General features: G+C 41.2%; 1 protein-coding gene across 22 annotated transcripts in view; it reads right to left on the bottom strand.

Moving 5' to 3' along the window:
• Positions 1-23,516, bottom strand: part of sox6 (SRY-box transcription factor 6) — a 618,625-nt gene that overhangs the window by 172,252 nt on the left and 422,857 nt on the right. For all 22 annotated transcript variants that reach the window (XR_011887772.1, XM_072272504.1, XM_072272513.1 and 19 more), the window contains one exon: positions 17,289-17,357. Coding sequence is in view for 21 of the 22 variants with exons in the window: in XM_072272504.1 (XP_072128605.1) it covers positions 17,289-17,357 (69 nt within the window). In the remaining variant the exon portion in view is untranslated. The remainder of the gene's footprint in view (positions 1-17,288; positions 17,358-23,516) is intronic.

The raw sequence follows: 23,516 nt of genomic DNA, 5'->3' as shown, positions 1-23,516 counted from the left end.
CAAACTCACCAACTCCCACAGCAACTTAAACTATACTACTTTCCACCCTATCTCTTGCAAGGATGCCATTCCTTTTTCATAGTTTGTCTTTGCCACAACTGCTCTCAGGATGAGGCTTTCTATTCTAGAGCATCTGAAATGTCTTCCTTTTTGAGGAAATGGGTATTCCTTTCTGCTGTGGTTGATGGGAGCTCAATCTCACATCTCCTTTATTTCTTATACTTTTGCTCTTACACCTCCCAGACAGAACAGATATACAGCTCCTCTGCTCCTATAAGCCTCCACACCTATCATACCTTCCTTCACCATTTCTGCCAGCTGCAACATGATCCCAGCACCGTCCATGCCTTCCCCTCCCCACCTTCCCAAAGGACCACTCCCATCGTGACCCCCTCATCTGCTTATCCCCTCCCTCACACCTGGCAGTTTCCGCTGCGCTCCTCCCTCAGCACCATCCAGGGCCTAAACAGTCCTTCCATGTAGTGCAAAGGCTAACATGCACCTCCTTCAGTCTTGTCTACTGCATTCAATACTCCCCGTGTGGCCTCTTCTACATCAGCAAGACCAAGTGCAAATTCAGCGATCGTTTTACAGACTACCTATGCTCAGTCCTTATTGACCATCCTGAGCTCCCAGATGATGGCCATTATAACTTCTCTCCCCATTCCCACACTAAGCTGTCCATCTTTGCTCTTCTACTGCCAGGATGAAGCCAAACGCAAAATACAGCAGCAACACTTTATATTCCACTTGGGTTGACTAGAACGCATGAGTATTGAGTTTCCCAGTTTCAGGTAAACTCTTCTTTTTCTTTTTATCTCTCTTCCATCTTCTTTCACCTCCTTTCACCCTTGATCCTTGAATCTCCTTTTTTGTCCCCTCCTATTTCTATCCACTTACTTCAAAAACACCAACACCCCCTGCACCCCCCCCCCAAATTTTGTGGTTCCAAATGTTATTCACTTCTCTCTTTTCTGATGGCTTCCATTCTCACCTACTCTGCTCAATATAATCCAGATGCTCCTGCTCATCTCCCTCCAGGAGCTGCCTCCTGCCTTTACGCTCCCTACCACTCCCATCTTGCTCCATCTGTTGTTTTGTCTTCTTCCTCTCTCTGTCTGATTTGATCTATCATTCACCTGCTAGAGTCTTCCAACTCCACTTGCTTGTTATGTTACACCCCTCCTCAAGTCCATTTTGGAATCCTTTCTCCTCTTCCTCTATGCTGGCCGCCATGCCTCTCGATTTTCAGTCATGATGCAAGGTTTTGACCCAAAACATTGACAATTTCGTTCTTCCCTCCAGTGCTGCTCAGCCCACTAAGTTACTCCAGCAGACAGCATGTTGCTATAGGATTGATATCCCATGCAAAATTCAGGCTCTCAGTTATTCAGCAAATCCTATAATTTAACTAAGAAAATGGGGAAAGATGTGTCTTCTGGATTATGACAGATAATGAAGGTCTCATCCCATATTCAGTTCAAAAATTCCAGTTCTCAAATCATCTTTCAACATTTGCCACAAGGATGTTTTATTCATTATGAGATTAAGTTAATCAATAAGGAGCTTCCAGTATTGTGCGGCTTCCTGTATTTATGAGGTTGACAATAATCCAATTTCTTCAAGGCATAGTTTATGGAACTTCAAGATTTTTTGGTTGAATGCATATAACAACATTTCTATTTGGTGCAGAATTGCTTTAACTTAGTAGTTGTTTTGATGAAGATTATAGGCACATACAAAATAGCATGTTCTTGTTTAACAGATAAGGGTTCCATTAAATCCCCTCCCACCCTGTGTAAATCAATTGAGGAACTGGAGAGACAGACAATTAAACTAATCTACACTCAGTGGCTACTTTACTAGGTACCTCCTGTACCTAGTAAAGTGGCCACTGAGTGTATGTTTGTTGCCTTCTGCTGCTGTAGCCCACCCACTTCAAGGTTCGACATTTAGTGCATTCGGAGATGCTCTTCTTCACACCTTTGTTGTAACATGTGGTTATTTGAGTTACTATTGCCTTCCTGTCAACTTCAACCAGACTGGCCATTCTCTTCTGTCTTAAGTCATTTCTGCCCACAGAACCACAACTGATGGGTGCCTTTTGTTTCTGGAACCATTCTCTGTAAACTCTAGAGTCTATAGTGTGTGAAAATCTCAGGTGATCAGCAGTTTCTGAGATACTCAAACCACCCCACTTGACACGAACGACCATTCCATGGTCAAAGTCACTTAGATCATATTTCTTCCCAATTTGGATGTTTGGTCTGAACAGCAACTGAACCTTTTGACCATGCCTACATGCTTTTCTGCATTGAGTTGCTGCCACATGATTGGCTGATTAAATATTTGCATCAATGAACAGGTGTACAGGTGTACTTAATAAAGTAGCAACTGAGTATGATTATGCATACAATTTTAACTTTGATGGGACCAAGACAATCACAGGGACTTTTTATAAATGTTTTCGTGGCCAGAAAGTAAACTTATTTAAACTTATTTGTGAAGGAGGGGAACAACTGATTTTCTTCATTGGTTTGTCAGAAATAAGATGTCACTGGGAAAAAACACATTTATTGTCCATCCAAAATGAACTGTGTGGTTTTCTAGGCCTTTTCAGGGGCAGCTAGAAGCCCATCAGATAGGTCAGTCTGGAATCCTAAGTATGTCAGATTTTCTTCCCTGGAGGTCATTAATGAACCAGATGGTATTTTACAGCAATATAATAGTTCAATGTCACCATTGCTTAAACAAGCTTTTCATTCCAAACTTAATTAATTACACAATTTCTTTCAAAATTGAATTTAAATTCCCCAGCTGCCATGGTAGAATTCCAACACATGGCTCTCCATCTATAGTCTAGACTGCTGGATATGCTCCAGCAATATAACCACCACACTACAATACCTTTACTTCCCTGCCAGACCAAATCTTCCATGAGGTACACTGGGGGGCAAAGTAAGCTTCTCTGTGGGACAAAAGCATTGGTAATGTTTCTCCATGTCTCGTGAAGAAAGTTGGACCTACTCTACTCTGACCTTTCACCTCTCCAATGCTCTGAATGACGGATTGTGAAGCAGAAAACTATGTTTTCAGGAGGTGTACATACATGTGCTCAGCCCAAAACATTAGCAAAGAATTAGTCACATCCACAGAAGCAGGAAAATCTGAAGTTGATTAAAGTATGGTACTATATGTAAGATCAATGTTATTAAATGTGAAAAGCAGGGAACTTTATCCCACAATAAAATATTGGCTTTTAACAATAAATTATTTTATGAGAGTTAAGACTTATTTAAATAATAGTCATGTGCACCTCTAAAAGGATAAATTATTCTTTATATGTAACAGATTTGGCTGTATATCTAAAGGCCATTGTTCATAAAAGACCAACAATTACATTATTCTCAATTAGACTGAGCCCTCTGACCTCTTCCTGCAGAATTATTGCTTCATGAAATGCCATTCATGCACATTTGGTCAACGCTACCACAAGGCGGTTTTATGATCTTGTAGTTGTTATCTAGACTGCTCCTCATGTTGCTAGCACTTGCTATTCTAAGATTTACTGGACTATAATTAGAACAAAACATCTGAAGGAGTGATATGATTTTCTGAATGCTGCAGAAACATTATTTGCCCACGACCAAAAAGCGCCATGATATCACATTAACAAAAAGTAAAATTAAACAGGCCTTGAGGAGTAGGTAAGCAGCCACTTCAGTGTGAATATTGAAGTACAATGGATACGGAATTGACAACACACACAAAATGCTGGAGGAGGTCAGCAGGCCAGGCAGCATCTAGGAAAAGAGTACAGTTGACGTTTTGGGTCGAAACTCTTCGGCAGGACTGGAGAAAAAGAGCTGAGGAGTACTAACCTCAACAAGTATCTTTTTGATGTGAAACTTATTTGTATTTAAAAAGTTAATGCTCCTAATAAACAAGTTGATAAGTGACCTGATACGACGAATTGGAAATCATCTGCTAATATTATCAACAGCAACATCTAAATCTTATAACTTTTTAAAAACTTTCATCATGCCATTCATCTACAAATCTATCCCTCTCTACAATTGTAAACGAGAAATATGACTTTTCTTTCAATGAAAACTGTGTACTTTCGACTCTTCCCAATTTTGTTTGAGGCTTCTAGAGTTTGCAGTTTTAAATTTTTATTCACAGAATTTGTCAATGTTTAAACAACATTTAATCAATAATTTCAAATTTACTTGCCTTAAAAATATATCAGAGCGGCCCCACATGAGATGACCCTCAAAAAGCTGTATTATAGACCCACCCAGGAATGAATGGTACACACTAAACTTTGAAATGCTTCTAACCAAACTGAAGTGTAGCATAGAAAACCATGATAGGGTATGGTAGAAGTGATTAAGTGAGCCTTAACTCCACCCTACTGGTTACACTCAAACTAGTGACACATTATCTTATAATGAAACACACCATTGCCATATGGTTGCTTATTAAATACAGAGAGACTCTGTCTTCATTCTATGCAAGCTGTACTTCCAAGCCAATAAAAATTAAATTAACACAGTGGTCTTAAAAACACCTTCCAACCTTCTCAAAGAATTTCACTTTATTTGCTCAAAGGTTCTAATGGTTTCAAATTAATTCGGAGAACACACATTTTCCTCTGTCTCTAGCAGCTCCTTGCACTGTACGATTTTCCGAAATCAGAAACTAATGAGTGACTCTATTAACTCATCAGCTTAGCACTGACTATTTGGAAAGTTGATTCCAGAAGGAATCACTACAATAGGGAAAAAGCTCAGAGCTGCAGATTTAAAACAGAACCGATATTTCCACTATCATCCCTAAGCCATCATAACAATTAAATAAATCTGATCTATTTCCTCATGGTCACAATTTTGAATATTAATTTAAATAAACTGGAATTTCAAGGACCTGCTTGGCCAAAGAATTTTGAAAATTCATGGAAAGGAAACTACTGATGAAATTTCATCTTGGTACATTGTGTACTACCAGCATACAGTTTCCACTGAGGTTGGCTGATCTCTCTCAGATAAATTTCTTTAAAGGTTTTTCCAGTTTTTCTTCAAAATCACTGCACATCAAAAAAAAGTTTAAGCTTTGGCTTTACCCCACCTTCCCCCTTCTCTCTTTACTACCTCATACTCCCCCTTCCCCCACAAGGGTCACCCTCTCACCCCTTCCTTTCTCCTCACCTGCCTGCTAACTCCCTCTAGTGTCCCTCCTTCTTCCATTTATTCTACGATTCACTTTCCTCCTCTATCAGATTCCTCCTTCATCAGACTTTACCTTTTCTGTCATTTCCGAGCTTTGTACTTCACTCACTTTCCCCTACTCACTCACCTTCGGTCTCATCTGGCCTCACCTATCACCTGCTAGCTTTTACTCCTTCTCCCCCAACATTCTTAATCTGGCTTTGGCAGCCTTCCTTTTCAGTCTTGATGAAGCGTCTTGGCCCGAAACATTGACTGTTTATTCCTCTCCATAGATGCTGCCTGACGTGCTGAGTTCCTCCAGCATTTTGTTTGTGTTGTACTTAAGTGTCAGCTTGGCTTAATTGATAGCATGCTCCACAAACAAACAGCTTTCAGTTCGTGTCTTGGCATCTTCAGCGCTGCGCTGAAGAAGTGTTGTATCATGGAATGAGGTGCTGAACCTGGGCAAGCCAGTACAAAGCTTCCCGTGGCATTTGCTTAAAAAGAAACAGTTAGTTTTCTCAGTATCCTGGATCAACATAGCTTTCTTTAAATAAATGACTCTTGCATTTGCCTGTATAACAATGAATGCAATTCAAAAAAATCCATTAATTGCAAAAGTGTTTTGTGTAATCTCAAAGCTGTAACTAATGCGACAAAGATAACATACTCTTTCTTTTGTTAGTATTTGAGAGTCATACTGACATCAGGGATTCTCTTGAGGATGCTCTAGGTTCTTCAATAGCAATGAATGTTAATGCTTTATTTAAAATGATCAAGTCGACTTCGAGATATACAACAAATACAAACGGTATATTACCATGCAAGAAAAGATTCCAGAAATCTTGGTGCCTCCATCGGTCAAGGTTGACCATGGATGTTAAATCCTAGCTCCCTAGATACACAAGCCTGGGCAGTATAGTTTGGAGAGCAAACTGCTATTCCAGAAATTAATCGTAGCAATGATTGTTTTATGTTTTTGCATGGACTTCTATGGTATGCTATTTAAAATAAATGAGTTAGTACAAATTAAAACTCTGAGAAAAGGAATATTATTTATATACGTTCAATTCTTGTCGGACAACATCACCAGTACTAATTTTCTGGGACGAAACTCCGTGAACACATTACCTGGGTTATTCTTCATCACAGATGATTATGAGCACCATAGATTATTCCAAACAAAACTATATTTCATATGTAAAATTGTCTTAATGATTAATGCTATTTGTTCAAGTTTGGGCAGGTGGGCAATAATTATATATTTTAATGCACTTTGATAATCATGTCTGCCTGATCCATCTTTTAGCAACCAGTAAGTCAGTACCTATGTCAGTTTGACATAATATCTATAAGCGATTAATGCCATGTAATATAAAATATGAGTTACTCATATTTGTTATCAGGGATAGTAACCTTGCTGATTGATAAATATGCATTAATGACTCTCCAGTTTGTGCCCTTGTCAGCGAACGATCCAAGAAGAACTTGATTATCACAGAGAGTTATCAGCAGCATGAGATGATTATTCAGATCTTCCTTCTCAAAGTTGTGGCAGCTCATACAATAAAATATTTTCTGGGGGAACTCAGCAAGTCATGCAGCAACTGTAGGAGGAAAGGGTTTGTGGACATTTTGGGTCAAAAACGTGATACAGTTTTGGGTTGAAACCCCGCTGAGTTCTTCCAGCAGGTTCTTTGTTACTTCAGATTCCTGTGTCTCTTGTGCCTCCCTAGCTGCAACTCCTCTTCCTTTTTGAACACCTTCTCTTTCCAATTACTTTATTCACTTTTTATATACTTCCAGTTTTTAATCCACTCATGAGTGAAGATTTTCCTTTTTGATTTAATTAATTTCTCTCTTATTTCTAACAGCAACTGGCACCTCAGTTCCACTAGCTCCATCACTGTAGATGGAAATTTTTTCCTTATTTGTTTAATAAATAATTTCTCATAAAATTCTGATGGGAGTGTTCTTTGAAGGATCTATGTCAATTACAATAATGATAGAGACTCTCAGAAAAGCTGTTCTTTTCCTATTAATATTGTAATCAGTATTAGCCTGAAGAATGAGGACACTTCTCTGAGGGTAGGTTGCCATTTCAGTATCTCATTTGAAACTCAGCATCTTTGACAGTGCAGCATTCCTCAGCACTGCACAGGAGTGTCAGTTATATATTGGTACTTTTCTGAATTCATTGAGATCATTCTGAACTCACCTAGATGCACAGGTAGCCAAATGAACACATTCCCCCAACCAGAACAGAAAAAAAACATTTACAATATGTCCTAAAGGCATACTTATCTGATCTAGAGTGTGTTCAAAGTGAAACATTCTGAAAATCATTTTACAGAGGCTGAGTTACAGACGCAGAGAGCACAGTGTGACAGCTGCAAATATCACACGGCACTTCAAAGGAAGAGAGCCAGCTTCCATTCAATTAGCTGCCCTTTTGGTTAATTAGGGATAGCGTGTTAAAAATAAAAGTTAAGTACTGGACTTGTTTTAAATCTCCTTAATGAATGCAGGAGAGAGGCAAGAAATATCTAGTGAAATAAGAATTGTTGTTTTATAATTTACAGAAATGAAGTTGGTGTGGTTTACCCCAACAATGGCGTGTAATGAATAGGTCAAACCTATTCGTTCTGTTTACAGCTGCCTTCTTTCAAGGACATATCAGACTCAAACACGAGGAATTCTGCAGATGCTGGAAATTCAAGCAACACACATCAAAGTTGCTGGTGAACGCAGCAGGCCAGGCAGCATCTCTATGAAGAGGTACAGTCGACGTTTTGGGCCGAGACCCTTCGTCGGGACTAACTGAAGGAAGGGCTAGTAAGAGATTTGAAAGTGAGAGGGGGAGGGGGAGATTCAAAATGATAGAAGAAGACAGGAGGGGGAGGGATGGAGCCAAGAGCGGGACAGGTGATTGGCAAAAGGGATATGAGAGGATCATGGGACAGGAGGCCCAGGGAGAGTCCTTCCAGGTGAGGCAACACTTCACCTGTGAGTCAGCTGGGGTGATATACTGCGGCCGGTGCTCCCGATATGGCCTTCTATATATTGGCGAGACCCAACGCAGACTGGGAGATCGTTTTGCTGAACACCTATGCTCTGTCCGCCAGAGAAAGCAGGATCTCCCAGTGGCCACACATTTTAATTCCACATCCCATTCCCATTCTGATATGTCTATCCACGGCCTCCTCTACTGTAAAGATGAAGCCACACTCAGGTTAGAGGAACAACACCTTATATTCAGTCTGGGTAGCCTCCAACCTGACGGCATGAACATTGACTTCTCTAACTTCTGCTAATGCCCCACCTCCCCCTTGTACCCCATCTGTTATTTATTTATATACACATATTCTTTCTCTCTCTCTCCTTTTACTCCCTCTGTCCCTCTGACTATACCCCTTGCCCATCCTCTGGGGTTTTCCCCCCTCCCCCTTTTCCTTCTCCCTGGGCCACCTGTCCCATGATCCTCTCATATCCCTTTTGCCAATCACCTGTCCAGCTCTTGGCTCCATCCCTACCCCTCCTGTCTTCTCCTATCATTTTGGATCTCCCCCTCCCCCTCCCACTTTCAAATCTCTTACTAGCTCTTCCTTTAGTTAGTCCTGACGAAGGGTCTCGGCCCGAAACGTCGACTGTACCTCTTCCTGGAGATGCTGCTTGGCCTGCTGCGTTCACCAGCAACTTTGATGTGTGTTGCATATCAGACTCATGTACTGTGCCAATTGAAGTGTCAGGTTTCCTGAAATGATGCTGTGCTCCTGGGCTCCCCTTCCCCCACTACTACTCTCCAACCACGGGGTCTTTCACGTTCCACCATCACCTCTTGGGTCCTCTGAGCCTCCATCTTCCACCCACCTCACCTTCCCTGAACACTCCAAACCTCCTCTCTCCTCTGATGCCTCCAACCCTCCTCCTCACCTCTATTCACAGCTCTAATCCCTGCCATGTCATCACCATTCCCACCGACTTTTCCCTCTCAGATGCAGAAAGTTTTGTTCTCAGCAAGTGCCTTACCTTTGGCCCCTTTGCCTGCACCTCAGTGAAATCTGCGTCTGCCACAATGCTAAGCTCTGCTTCCATTGCCTCTGTCTCTGAGCCCACTTCTCTGGCAAGAACTCCCCAGCTCACCAACGATTCCTTCTCTCGTCTCCATTCCTCCTCATCTTCTTGGACACCCTGAGCTGGTTCTCTGCCTGCCCTGGATCCTTTTTCTCTCTTAATTGCCAATGCAACATCACCCAGCTTGACTTCAGCACTCCTCCCTCCTTCTTGAACCGTACCTCCTCTGAATGTACTGCCCTCCCCTCTCTCTGCACCAATCTCAACCTTACCATCAAACTCTTAGAGGAAGGAGGTGCTGTTGTCATGTGGCAGACTGAGGTCAGGCAGTGACTCTCAGTAACCTCCTCTTCCCTAACCCTTGAAGAGGACCCCACTCTGTACCGCCAGAAAACAGACTCCATCACTGGCCTCATCAGCTCTAGAGAACTCCCACCCATTGCCACCAAACTCATAGTTCCCTTATCCAGCGCTGCTCCCATCTATCTTCTACTGAAGATCCTCAAACTCCACTCTCTGGGTTGGTCCACTGTCTTTGCCTGCTCCTGCCCCACTGAACTTGTGTCCTCATCCCTTGACTCGATTATGATACAAAGACTGGTGGAAGGGCTGGTAGTGTTGAGGAAACAGTTAGGATGCAGGAGGACTTAGACAGATTAGGAGAATGGGCAAGAAAGTGGCAGATATAGTATAATGTTGGGAAATTCATGGTCATGCACTTTGGTAGTAGAAATAAATGTGTGGACTATTTTCCAAATGCCGAGAAAATCCAAAAATCTGAGATGCAAAGGGGCTTGGGAGTTCTTGTGCAGAACACTCTGAAGGTTAACTTGCAGGTTGAGTTGGTGGTGAGGAAGGAAAATGCAATTTTAGCATTTATTTCAAGCGATCCAGAACACAAGAGCAGGGATGTGATGCTGAGGCTTTATAAAGTACTGGTGAGGCCTCACCTTGAGTATTGTGTACAGTTTTGAGCCCCTCATCTTAGAAGAGATGTTCTGGTATTGGAGAGGGTCCAGAGGAGGTTTACAAGGATAATTCCAGGAATGAAAGGGTTACCATATGAAGAACATTTGATGGCTCTGGGTCTGTACTCACTGGATTCTAGAAGGATAAGGGGGTTCTCGTTGAAACCTTTTGATTGTTGAAAGGCCTAGACAGACTAGATGTGGAAAGGATGTTTCCCATGGTGGGAGAGTCTAGGACAGGAGGGCACAGCCTCAGGGTAGAGGGGCACCCATTCAAAACAGAGATGCAGAGAAATTTCTTTAGCCGGAGGGTGGTGAATTTGTGGGATTTGTTGCCACATGCAGTTGTGGAGGCCAAGTCACTGGGTGTATTTAAGGCAGAGATTGATAGGTTCTTGATTGCACATGGCATCAAAGATTACAGGGAGAAGGCCGGCAAATGGGGTTGAGGAGGAGAAAAAAAGGATCAGCCATGGCTGAATGGCGGAGCAGACTCGATGGGCCACATGGTCTAATTCTGCTCCTATGTCTTATGGTCTCATGGTTCAGTCCCTTCCCACCTATGTCTGCAACACTTCTCATGCTCTTGATCTTCTCATTCACTTTCAATTACCTCTGCCTGATCACCTCATTTTCACCATGGATGTCTCGCCCCTATACACTTCTATCGTCCATTAAGAAGGCCTCAAAATTCCCTGCTTTTTCCTTAATAAAGGAAGCAAGCAGTTCCCCTCCATCACAACCCTCCTCCATCTGGCAGAACTGATCCTCACCCTCAACATTTTTTCTTTCGGCTTCCCCCACTTTCTCCAGACACAGGGGGTAGCCATGGGAACCTGCAAGGGCTCCATGAATGCCTGCCTTTTTGCTGGCTACGTAGAACAGTCCATGTTCCAAGCCTTCGTCGGTAATCCTCCCCAACTCTTCCTCCACTACATTGATGACTACATTGGTGCTGCTTCATGCACTCATCTTGATCTCATCAACTCTGCCTGAAACTTTCACCCTGCCCTTAAACTCACTTAGTCCATTTTAGACACCTCCCTCCCCTTTCTTGATCTCTCTGTCTCCATCACTGGAGACAAAGCATCAACTTACATCTTTTATAAACCTACCAATCCCCACAGCCATCTTGACCATACCTCCTCCCACCCTGTCTCCTGTAAAAAAAAGCCATTCTCTTTCCTCAGTTCCTTTGGCTCTGCTACAGCTGCTCCCAGGATGTTCATTTGTTTGTTATGGGCCATGTCGTATGACATTGGCGATTATAGTCTTTCGGGAACCATTTTTGTCCTTGCCAAATTTTTCTGCAGGAATAGTTTACCATTGCCTTCTTCTGGGCAGTGTCTTTACAAGACAGGTGACCCCAGCCATTATCAATACTCTTCAGAGATTGTCCAGCTAGCATTAGTCGTCACATAACCAGGACTTGTGATATGCACCAGCTGCTTATACAACCATCCATCACCTGGTTCCCAATCACTGTAACCCCTGATTTGGGGGAAAGGGGGGGAGGGAAGGTGTACAAGCAGGAGTGCTACACTTTGTCCAAGGGTGACCTTCACGCTAGCAGAGGGAAGGAGCACCTTGCACCTCCTTTGGTAGACACATATCTCCACTCCATTCCCTGGATGAGTGGACATCAGAGATAACCTCCTTCTTCAAAGAATGAAGTTTCCCTTCCTCCACCATTGATGCTGCCCTCACCTGCAGCTCCTCCAATTCCTGAACAACTCTGGTCAACCCATGTTCTGGCTACATTCACAGTGATAGAGTTCCTCTTGTCCTTATCGTGAGCCTCCGACACATTATTCTCCACAATGTCTGCCATCTCCAAAGGGATCCTACCACCAAACACATCTTTATCTCCCCCACCCCTCTGTTTTCCACAAGGATTGCTCTTTGTCATTCTCTTGTCCATTTGTCCCTCCCCACTAATCTCCCACCCAACACTTAACCCTGCAAGCGGCAAAATGCTACACCTGCCCATTCACCTCCTCCCTCAACTCTATTCCGGGCCCCAAGTAGTCTTTCCAGGAGAGGCAACACTTCGCCTGTGAATCTGCTGGGGTTGTCCATTGTGTCAGGTGCTCCTTTACACTAGTGAGACCTGTCGTAAATTGGGGGACCGCTTCGTCGACCACCTCCACTCCATCCACCAAAAGCAGAAATTCCTGGTGGCCAAACATTTTAATTCTGATTTCCATTCCCATTCTGACACATTGGTCCATTGCCTCATCTTGCGCTGAGATGAAGCCACCCTCAGGGTGGAGGAGCAACACCTTATGTTCTGTCTGGGTAGCCTCCAACCTTTTGGCATAAATATCTATTTATCTTAGCAGTTAAAAAATTCCCTCTCCCTTCCCTCTTCTTCTATTCCCCACTCTGGTCTCCTACCTCTTCTCCTCTGCCTATCACCTCCTACTGGGTCCCCTCCTCCTTCTGTTTCTCCTATGGTCTACTCTCCTCTCCTTTCAGATTCCTTCATCTCCAGCCCTTTCCCTTTCCCACCCACCTTCTGGCTATCCCATTTTCCCTCCCCCCCACCTTTTTATTCTGGCTTCTTCCCTCCTTCCCCTCCAGTCCTGAAGCATCATTTCCATGGATGCTGCCTGACCTACTGAGTTACTCTGTGTCCATTTCATTAGCTGAGTTGATTTTCAACATGTACCTTCCTAAACTGTGCTCATGGGGAGGGGATCAACTACCAGATAAATAAGAAAAAAAAGCAATGGTCTCCAGAGTCAATGAGAATAATTATAATTACTCTTAGGTTGCCATTTCCTGGCCAAAAATAGTACACAGACACAGCTCTGTGATATGACTGTGTATGTTAAGCCCATAACAGTAAGATTTAATGCGGCTTCCTACCGATCCAGAACCATTCTCTATCTTACTCTCCACAGTTATGTCATCCCACTTGCTATAACTCATTTCTGTACTGAACTTCGATTGACTAGGGAGTGATTACTGAGGCAATAAGAGTGTATAACAAACAGATTCTGTGCAGACAGCAAAGCACAGTAAGATAAAGCAGGGACACTGCAGAGAGGTGTAACCAGATTCCTGTTTGTCAGATTAGTTTCTATAGAAATCAAAGCCTAACTAACAAACTTACTTTGCCACCACCACATTAGGGAAGTGTTATTTCAGAACCTTTGAAAGTAGAACATGTAAATATGGAACAGGCATTATTCCATTAATTTTTGATCTCAACTTCCACTGCATGCATACATTTTTTTTTAATATTCATCTCAACTGAGCTCATCACTTGCTCCTAGGATTCTGCCACTACTTTTCACTGAGAACTTCAAATAGCTATCCTTGTGTTTCTAAATTGAATTTCCCCAGGTTGTTTTTCTTGGGCTGGTTAATATTTATTTCTCAGCTCATCATCAAGAAAAGATTATCTGTCTGCTATTACATTGCCGTATGTGGAAGCTTACTGTGTGATTTTACTCACTATGTTTCCTACAATATAATCTTAGACTTTACAAAGTCCTTCAAGCTAAATGGGACATCTTGAGGTCAAAAACTATGATATATAAATGCAGGTGATTTTTATTTGTGGATATTCAATTACACCATTTAAGATGTCTGTTTGCTGACTTCAGTCTGAGTTTTCCCAATTGATTGCCTCACAACCTTTGACAACGCATTTCATTTTCAGAGCACAGTAAATGTTTAAAACATCAGTGTTTTTGTCTCTGTCTGTTCACTTTCTTGCTATACCTGCTCATCCTGAATGCATTATTACTAACCTCTGACAATTCTATTTCCTTTACAGGTTTCTTTTGACCATTTAGCTTCAAAGCAGCTGAAGTCAACATTCTGCCACTTTCTCAAATCTTATTCCTGATCATGTTGTTGAAACTGAAACAAAGCAGTTAGCAATGTTCACTCTAAGGTGTGTTTGTGTGTGTGTCTGTGTGTGCACACGTTTTGCTTCTCGTGCACAAAGGAGTTTAAACTGTGCACAATAGGTTGTCACCCTCTACCTCGTTGGCATGCTAAGTATATTTCACGATCGTACACAATTATTTCTTTTTCTAGTTTCTGATGCGGACAGTGTTGACAATGTGGAGTTTGTGATGATTTGTCACAGCTTTTAGAACTAGCTTATTAATAATGTTTTCATTGAAGAAATTATTCAGTGTGCACATGTTGCTGTCACTAATAAATTGCACAGTACAAGATTTTTGTGCACACTAGTCATCACCAATTAGGGGGAACATTGGTTGCTAGGTATCTGGGTTATGATTAAAATAGCTTGAGTAGGGTAATTATTTTCCCCTCTTTTTCCTCCTCATGGCATTGATCATTTTGGATCATTTGCAAAGCAGTCTCTTTCTACAGGATAGCAACCCGGCGAAATTCCAAATGATATTTTTCTTTACAACACAGATGCAAAATAAGCCAAGGGTTAGATCACCATAGCTGGCATTTGACATTTCTGCCTTGCCTACAGTGAGACAGGGGAATTGTGTGAACAAATGAATGAATATTGATTTGCTTGATAGCCCTTGGAGATCAGTAAATACTTACATAGAATTTTCTCCCATGACATTAAAATCCATAATGGGATTAGCATAGACTTTAAGTACCACTTAATACACTGATGGGCTGAGTGGTCTTTTCTTCTCTGCAATTTCTTACGATCTTTTTTTAGTATTTCAGGTGTCAGTTTAGCAAATCCATGACCAAAATAATTAACAGAATATAAAAAGCAGTGACAAGTAAAAGGAAACATATAGACAACTTGAAAGCTCATGAGCCAGTAAATATTGCAAATCAGTGTATGTGAGTTTCAATGAAGTTCACAATCAGAGATCTATGAGAGGTGTTATCTCCCCTTTTCTCCTCTCCTGTCAGTACTGAATGATACTGGAATATAAAACTACATAAAAGAGTTTTTATTCTAATCCATCTAGTACTTAGCTAAATGGCTATTCTTCATAAATGATTCGTGTTTGAGAGGGAACGGTTGATTCAGCTAGCAAGACCACAATAACAAAGCTGGCCTTGCTTGTAAACATATTTACTGGATGATGGTCAGGAACATCAGGCATTGTTCTGAAGAAATTTAACAACTCTGCCATTCAAAGCAGAGATCAGCTAGTTAGGAGTAGAGTAAGACTCAACCTTGCAATACTCCTGTGCCAGTTGACTATTTTGAGCGAAGAACAGCAAATACCATTTAGAAGCAGTTTTTAGAAAGTCGCAAGTCAGACAATTCTTGCTTCCAACATTAATTTCAAATCGAAACCATGTTAAGGGAAGAGTCTGAACAACGTTTTACATGTTCTAATTAAAATGAAAAACATAATCATATTACACATCATCTGTCCTTTTATTTAACAAGACTGGAGTAACTCACCGTGAACTGAAATATACAAAGAATTTGTTAAGAAATGTGTTTTACAGGTGTTAGTTTGCTAACTCCCCAGAGATTCAATATGTGTGAAAAGTGCCTCACACTTTCCTGAAAAGTATGCAAAAAAATGAACAAATAATTAGTGTTGTAATTTGCAGAAAATTTGGATTTTTTTCATTTGTTAAAATGGACCTGAGCAGAATTTGTTTTAAAATAAAACGTGTCATTTGAACGGCGCATGCGCAGCTGACCTGATAAGCAAAGCAAACAAAGATACAGCAGCACACCTTAATTTTCTATATATATCATATGAGCCTCCTCATACAATATAAGATGATGCAAGCAATGAAAAAGTTTATCACGTTGCAACATATCTGCTCAAACTAAATTTGCTGTTGAATCCCCTCACACAAGCGCAGTTAGATATTTGATCAGAACTTCACAATTCTTTATCTCCATCCACTTTTAACTTGGATTTCACTAGAACATTGACCAACATACATTCTATACATCCTTCTTTGCTGGACTATCCCTTCGTAAGACCGTTTCTAGTCCCCAGAATCCCCATTTGTAACTGGGCTCATTCACCCATGCGATTCCACATTCCAGTGGCTTACCTCTCCACTGCCATGTGTAGGGAAGAGATATTGATGAATGCATTTGTGATATCTGGTTGCTACAGAATACTGCTGAAAAGTCAGCATGCAACAAAATAGGGTAAATGGTTGGATTTAAAGGTGTGCACAGTATGTCATTTAGTATTTTTAGACTTATTCAGTCTCATGGACAACCATTACAAAACACCTAACAAGACATAAAAGATCTACAAACAGTTAAATCTCAATGAACACTACAGCTAAGAGAAAGACCAAATATTGCCACCAGAAATATTCCTTCTGGTTTATAGTTTTATTTTCTCCATACTTTATCAAGCCTTTGCACCTTGCCAGTCATGATGAATCCAAGATAATGAATGCCAGCAAGTTATGTAATCACAGAAAAAGCGCTGTCAAGCGCACTGCTATTCTCTGTGATAGATAGCAAAACCAGGTAACCTTCCATTCTCAGTATAATGAATCTAACTACAATTAACAATTTAAAAATTCATTTTAATAACAAATGTATGCAGTTTTAAGAAGGCAAGTATCCAATTGCAATTAAATTATAGCACCTGAAAGATGTATTTCACAGGTTTTGAGCCCTACAGGATTAGGTTGGTTTGATTCAGTGTGTTTGATTCGGACTCAAAATTCCAGTACTCCAGGATGTTCCTCCATGGTCACACTTTATTCACCAATAAGAATCACCTTCCAGCACAGATATCTCAGTATCTAACAACTTCCCTGGCATCACATTACTGCTTGTTCATTACTTTACCTGTTTCACTATCACCAGACATTCCTTTAGTCACTATACAGGGTTCTCCTCTTGGGACCACTTTGCCTTGACACTCATTTTGAAATTCTACAAATCTTTCCAAATCCCTCTACTTTCTTATGGCCTGATTTGAGATATCTTTCGATCCAGAGCGAGTGCGGCGAAAATGCACATTATTGGCAATATTTTAAGTGTTTTAGGAAAGGTACACCAAGGGCAGGAAACCTCCATGGAAGAGCAATGTGAATACAACCCAAGCCCTCCCTTCAGGAGATAGCAACTGACCTGGATTTGCTGTTGAAGAAGATTGATTTTGTGTTGCTGCTGCATTAGTTGCTGCTGTTGTCTCGCAATCTGAATAAGAGGAAAAAGATTTTTTTAATAAAACAAAATTAACAAAATAAATCAAAACACAACTTTTTTTGCTGTTTCAAATAGGCTGCCAACAAGGGAGAAACAAATTGTTTTTATTGCGCCCATCCATCTAACTACATTCCTGCTTCATTGAGCATGACAACCTAGTTTTAAGTGTCATTTAATTTTCATTTTCAAATATAATTACAAAGTGTTCACTGTAAGATATCACTCGTCTGCAAATGTGTCAAGATTAATTTGAGCTAGCTTATTCACAAGTGTCAACAGTTAATTACTGTGTCGTGTCTGCATATCTAAATGACATCCTAACTTCTTATTTTGTACGTAGTCTTGTATCTTATTTCCCATTATAAGAAGAGTGTATACGCTTGCTTGTGGGCAAATATTTGGACACGGAGAGCTTGGTGATCTGAGGCTGATTAAAACAAGCTCAACGTATCAGAACTATCATATACTTTCTATTATAGAAAGGTGGGAATGTCAATATAATTTCAGCAATAAGCCCTAGTTAGAAAGGCAGCATTTACCGAGTAGTGATTGTGGTATGGGTGCTATCATGTCTTGTACAGAGGGTTGCCTGGTAGTGAGACCAGACCCTGGAGCACAGCTGCAATCAGCTTGTGACTGTAATTACTAATTCCAGTCATTAATACAGATCAATTTTGGCTGAGAGCTTTTCTAAAAAAAACTGTTCTCTAATTTTGTGGTTTTAATATGACAATTTTCCCTCAAGGGTTAAGATCCTAAGATGTGGTTGGATATGTAGGACCACCTACCAACCCCACCCTAACATATCTGCTTTTATTCATCTCAGTTTTGCCACTTACCCATTAGAGCACTAAGCTAGTCCAATCAGCAGTTTCTCTTGTATAAAGGTTAACGCCCTCATGTCAGTCATGATCTTTCCTCTAGAATCTTGGAACTTGTAACTGCTTACTGTGTTACACTGGCTTATTTGGATATATGAATCAACTTGTAATGTCTGTTATATTATTTTCCAACATAGCACCATTTAAGCTCCCAGTTGAGACATTGCCTCATGAATCCTAAAAGCCTGAAGATATTCTTTTACCCCAGCTTCCCATATCCCTCATATCACTGACCTCAATGTATGGGATATCCTTTTACTTCCTTTTCTCAGCATCCTAAATTTCCCAGTTCTTTTCTCTCAGTCTTTCAAACCCTACGTTTTCAATCAAAAATTTGGCAAAACGAAGAATAAGATGGGAACAAGTAATTTTGTTCATATTGAAAGGAAGACTGATAAACAAATAATTATCTAAATGGAAAAAAAAATTGCAGAAAGCCGCAGCACAAAGAAAACGGGTTAATTCGAGTTATCTCTAGCCCGAGGGATTGCGTTTTGAGATAGGAAGTTGTAGGGACACCCCTTTTCTCAGTTGATGAACGTCAATCTGAAAGACATCACCATTGATATCTGCCTTCATAATATGTCACTTCAAGATACAGGAAAATGAGCCACATTTTTCAATATCCCACCATTGTTTTTGATTGCACAATCGGAGAGCAATGTTATGCACCAGGGCAGCTTTATGGAGGACAGATGTCCTCTGGATGTTCAGCGTTTGGACCATCTTCATATTTAAGACCATTGACACAAGACTCATCCAATTGAAGTGCTGAATGAATACAATGCATTCTCAGTCCTTGAGGTGGCATTATCTGCTTCCTTACATAAAAATGATTCCATGGCTTAATTCAAAGAAATCTGAAAAGCCCTCTTCAGTGTCCTAGCCAATATTTAAATTTCAACCAGTATCATACAAATGGTCATACCTAGTTGTTGCTACTTTTGTGACTACACTACACTTGGCAATATTTCCAATATTACAACGGTGACTACATTTGCAAAGTATTTAATTGGCTGTAAAGTGCTTTGAGCTGCTCTTGGATTGTGAAAGGCACTGTATGATTTCAAGTCTCTCTTTTATTTCTTTTGTCCCAAGGCTCATAATGTATACTTTCCAGAAGCTGCTCATTCTCACCTCTGTATTTAGCAGAGACCGGCTCCCTGAGGGCAATTTCACAGAGAAGCAGATACACTGTAACTAACATCACTGTAGGACTATAATGACAACAACTCGTGACTGGCAGAAGCAGTGAAACTGGCTAAGAAGCTTGACAGCACCTGTCAGGAATTTTAGTCTTAACAAAACCAGATAGTCTGAGAAAACAGTAGCAAACAAAAGTGCCAAGCTTATGTTTCCAGTTCCTGTTGTTTTCATTTCCTGTCTACTTCGGATGCAAAGGCTAAAATAATTGGTCAGGGAGAAGAGTTGCACCTCACAGGTACATTTAAAATGCTTTTAAGAGCATTTATCCAGATTTGGCTGAAACCAGGAAGGCTGGTGCTCAGTTAATCTGAATTCCACAGTCATTCCTCCAAATCACCTATGTGTAGCTCTCAATAAGTGTGTAGGTGGTGGGAGGAGAAGTTGGTGTTGCAGGGGGAGGTGGGTGGTGGGGAGGGGGAGGGGCCAATAAGAAAGCCAGGCAGAATATTGGATAAACATACCTTAAAGGATTCTAAATGAGTAAGATCTAAAAGTGTAGAGGAAATGGGTGGATAAGAATGAAACAATAGGTTCAAAGTTCAAAGTAAATTTATTATCAAGGTACGTATATGCTACTATATATTATATTGAGATGAATTTTCTTGCAAGCATTCACAGTAGAGCGAATAAATACAATAGAGTCAAAGACTGACAGAAAAGCAATGTGCAAAAGAAGACAAACAAATGAAGTAGAAGTAAAACAGAAAAAAAAAGCACTGTAATAAGAAGTCAAAGAATGCCAGAAGGAAACATATTGTAAATTAGATCAGTATCTATTTTCCCCAGGGTGGAAGTGTGAAATACTTCAGGGCACAGGCTTAAGGCGAGAGTGGGTGAGTTCAAACAAGAACTACTAGGCACGATTTTTTATTGGCACGGATACAGGCCTTTCAGCTCATCTAGTCTGTGCCAAACTGTTACTTGCCTAGTGCCATCGACGACACCAGCACCATAACCCTCCCATAAGACCATTTTTATGCAGAGGTTTAGGTGTCTGGAATGTGCTGCCGGGGAGCTGGCAGAAGCAAATAGACTAGAAACGTTTAAGAATATTTTAGGCATACACATGAACTGGCAGAGAATAGAGGGATGCAGACCACATACAGGCAGACGTAATTAGTTAGATTGAAATTATGGTCAGCACAGACTTGGTGAGTCGAAGGGCCTGTTCCTATAGGATAATGTTCCAGGTTCTAAATCTGAAGCTCTTTTTGGTGAGAGCATAATTATAAAAAGCTAAAGCTAAATTGACTTTTTTGATCTGATTGGTCCCAGGATGGAGGGGAGGGTCATGGGGCAGCTGGCCAGCAAAAATACAATAGGTACACACAATATGCTCACCATTTGGGATAGTAATGACAATCCTAATGGGACGGAGAACTTGTAATAGTTTCTTCACATCAAAGCTTCTTCTGTAACTAGCAAATCCACACTCAGGAGAGTCAAGTGAAATAGAAGAATTATAAAACCAACCCCTTCAATACAAATTTATGAATAAATAAATGAAATAGTGTTTTCACACACCTCAAATTTTCAAAGCTATTTCCTGATTTCCATCACCTATCATCAGTAATGAATGAAGGACCTGGTGGAGTGAACTGACTTCCTCAAAACTCCCAAAATAACCATACTCTCAATAAGCACTTGTTGAACACCAACCCTGCCCCCTCCCCATCCTCTCCCCCCCCCCACTCCCAACCGCCACAGAAAGTATGTCCTCCAGCTTATAAAGCCTACTATATTGCCTGCTACAATAGAATGCATTTGGTTTTTACAAGAGAATGGACTAATTTTTCTGTGCAAATTTTAAAAATTGGGGATTTTTAAAAAGATGAGAACACTGAAATAATAGTTACAAAGCTTGAGAAACAACACTTGGCATAATAAGTGTAAAACATTGCTTTGAATTTAGGTACCCAGATCAGATCTTGCCCTGATTTGACTTTAAGGGATATTGATCATGGGTAAAGTAGGAAGCTATTTTGATTTTTGCCTATCTTACAGCAGTATCCAATTAGGGGTCAAAATCACCCCTAATTTGTGTTTACATTTCTTTCTTTTCCCTGTACTTCTCTACCTGATTTTTAGGACTGATTGTTCAAAAAGATTTGATTTCAGTATCAACCTAATGTGTAGAAAATTGTATCTCCAGGCTCTGGTGAGTGAAATTTATTATATAAAATTATTTTAGTACAGTATCTGCATCATTGGACTCTAATATGACTAAATGATGGAGACAAAACTTTAGGTACTTTTGAGATGATAATGACCAGATGACATCATTTCAGATACATGAAATGATAATCATAATTATTACTTGCTGGAGGGATGATGGTGAACATTCCTGTAGAAGCAATAGAATGAAGTTAGTTATTGGAAGTTGAGAAGAAATACTGTGGAATTTAAACAGTCTATTTTTAAGGAAGCAGAGTGGCTTTTCTTTTGGAATGATGGCATCAATGAGTTGAATAATTTATTCACACTTTATGCTTTGTTACATAGGTGAAAGCAAACAGGCCAGATTAGGGATGATTTCAAGTTCACTGGTCCCGATCACCTTATTTTCACTATGGATGTTTAGTCCTTATACACCTCCATCCCCCACCAGGAAGGCCTCAAAGCTCCGTTTCTTTCTGCTCACCAGACCCAAGCAGTTCCCCTTCATCATCACTCTCCTCCATCTGGCTGAACTTGTCCTCACTCTTAATAATTTCTCCTTCGGTTCCTTGCACTTCCTTTAAACAAAGGGTGTAGCCCTGGGCACTAGCAATGGTCCCAGCTATGCCTGCCTATTTGTCGGCTACATGGAACAGTCTACGTTCCAAGCCTACACTGGCATCACCCTCCAATTTTTCCTACGCTACATTGCCTACTCATCGACTTCATCAACCTTGCCTCCAACTTCCACCCTGCCCTCCATCTCTGAGACAGCTTATCTACTGATGTCTATTATAAACCCACTGAGTCTCACAGCTACCTCTACTATACTTCTTCCCACCCTGTTACTTGTAAATACACCATCCCTTTCTCTCAATTCCTCTGTGTCCGCCACATCTGCTCTCAGGATGAGGCTTTTCATTCCAGAACTATGGAAATATCTTCTTTCTTCAATGAAAGGGGCTTCCCTTCCTCCACCATCAACGCTACCCTCAACTGTATCTCCTCCTTTTCGTGCCCATCTGCCTTGACCCATCCATTCGTCACCCACCCAGGATCCTCTTGTCTTCACCTACCACCACACCAGCCTCCATGTCCAACACATAATTATCCGTAACTTCCACCATTTCCAAAGGGATCCCACCACTAAGCATATCTTTCCCTCCATTTTCTGCTTTCTGCAAGGATTGCTGCCTACATGACTCCCTTGTCCTTTCATCCTTCCTCACTGATCTTCCTCCTGGCACTTATCCTTGTAAGCAGAACAAGTGCTACACCTGACCCTACACCTCCTCTCTTACTACCATTCAGGGCCCCAAACAGTCCTTCCAGGTGAGGCGACACTTCACCTGTGAGTCTGTTGAGGTCAGCTGCTGTATCCAGTGTTCCCGGTGTGGCTTCCTGTATATCAATGAGACCCGATGCAGACTGGGAGACTGCATCACCAAGCACCCTGCCAGAAAAAGCGTGATCCTCCAGAGGACACCACTTCACTTCCACTTCCCATTCCCTTTCCGACATGCCAGTCCATTGGCTTCCTCTACTGCTGCGATGAGGCCACACTCAGATTGGAGGAGTAACGCCTAATGTTCTGTCTGGGTAGCCTCCAAGCTGATGGCATGAACATCGAGTTCTCAAACTACCAGTAATGGCCCCCTTCACCATTCCCCATTCCTATTTCCCTCTCTCACATTATCTCCTTATCTACCTATCACTTCCTCCTTTTCTTTCTTCCATGGTCTTCTGACTTCTCCTATCAGATTCCCCTTTCTCCATCCAGGCCTGTATCTCTTTCACCAATCAACTTCCCAGCTCTTTACTTCACTCTTCCACTGCTCCCACCGCACCCCCGCCCCCCCCCAAGTTTCACCTATCACCTTGTGGTTTTGTGTGTGTAGTTTAGGAA

Source organism: Mobula birostris, chromosome 11 (genome assembly GCF_030028105.1).
Source record: "Mobula birostris isolate sMobBir1 chromosome 11, sMobBir1.hap1, whole genome shotgun sequence".
NCBI classification, from domain to species: Eukaryota; Metazoa; Chordata; class Chondrichthyes; order Myliobatiformes; family Myliobatidae; genus Mobula; species Mobula birostris.
The sequence above is the reverse complement of the archived record's forward strand: the minus strand, read 5'-3'. Positions and strand labels throughout refer to the sequence as shown.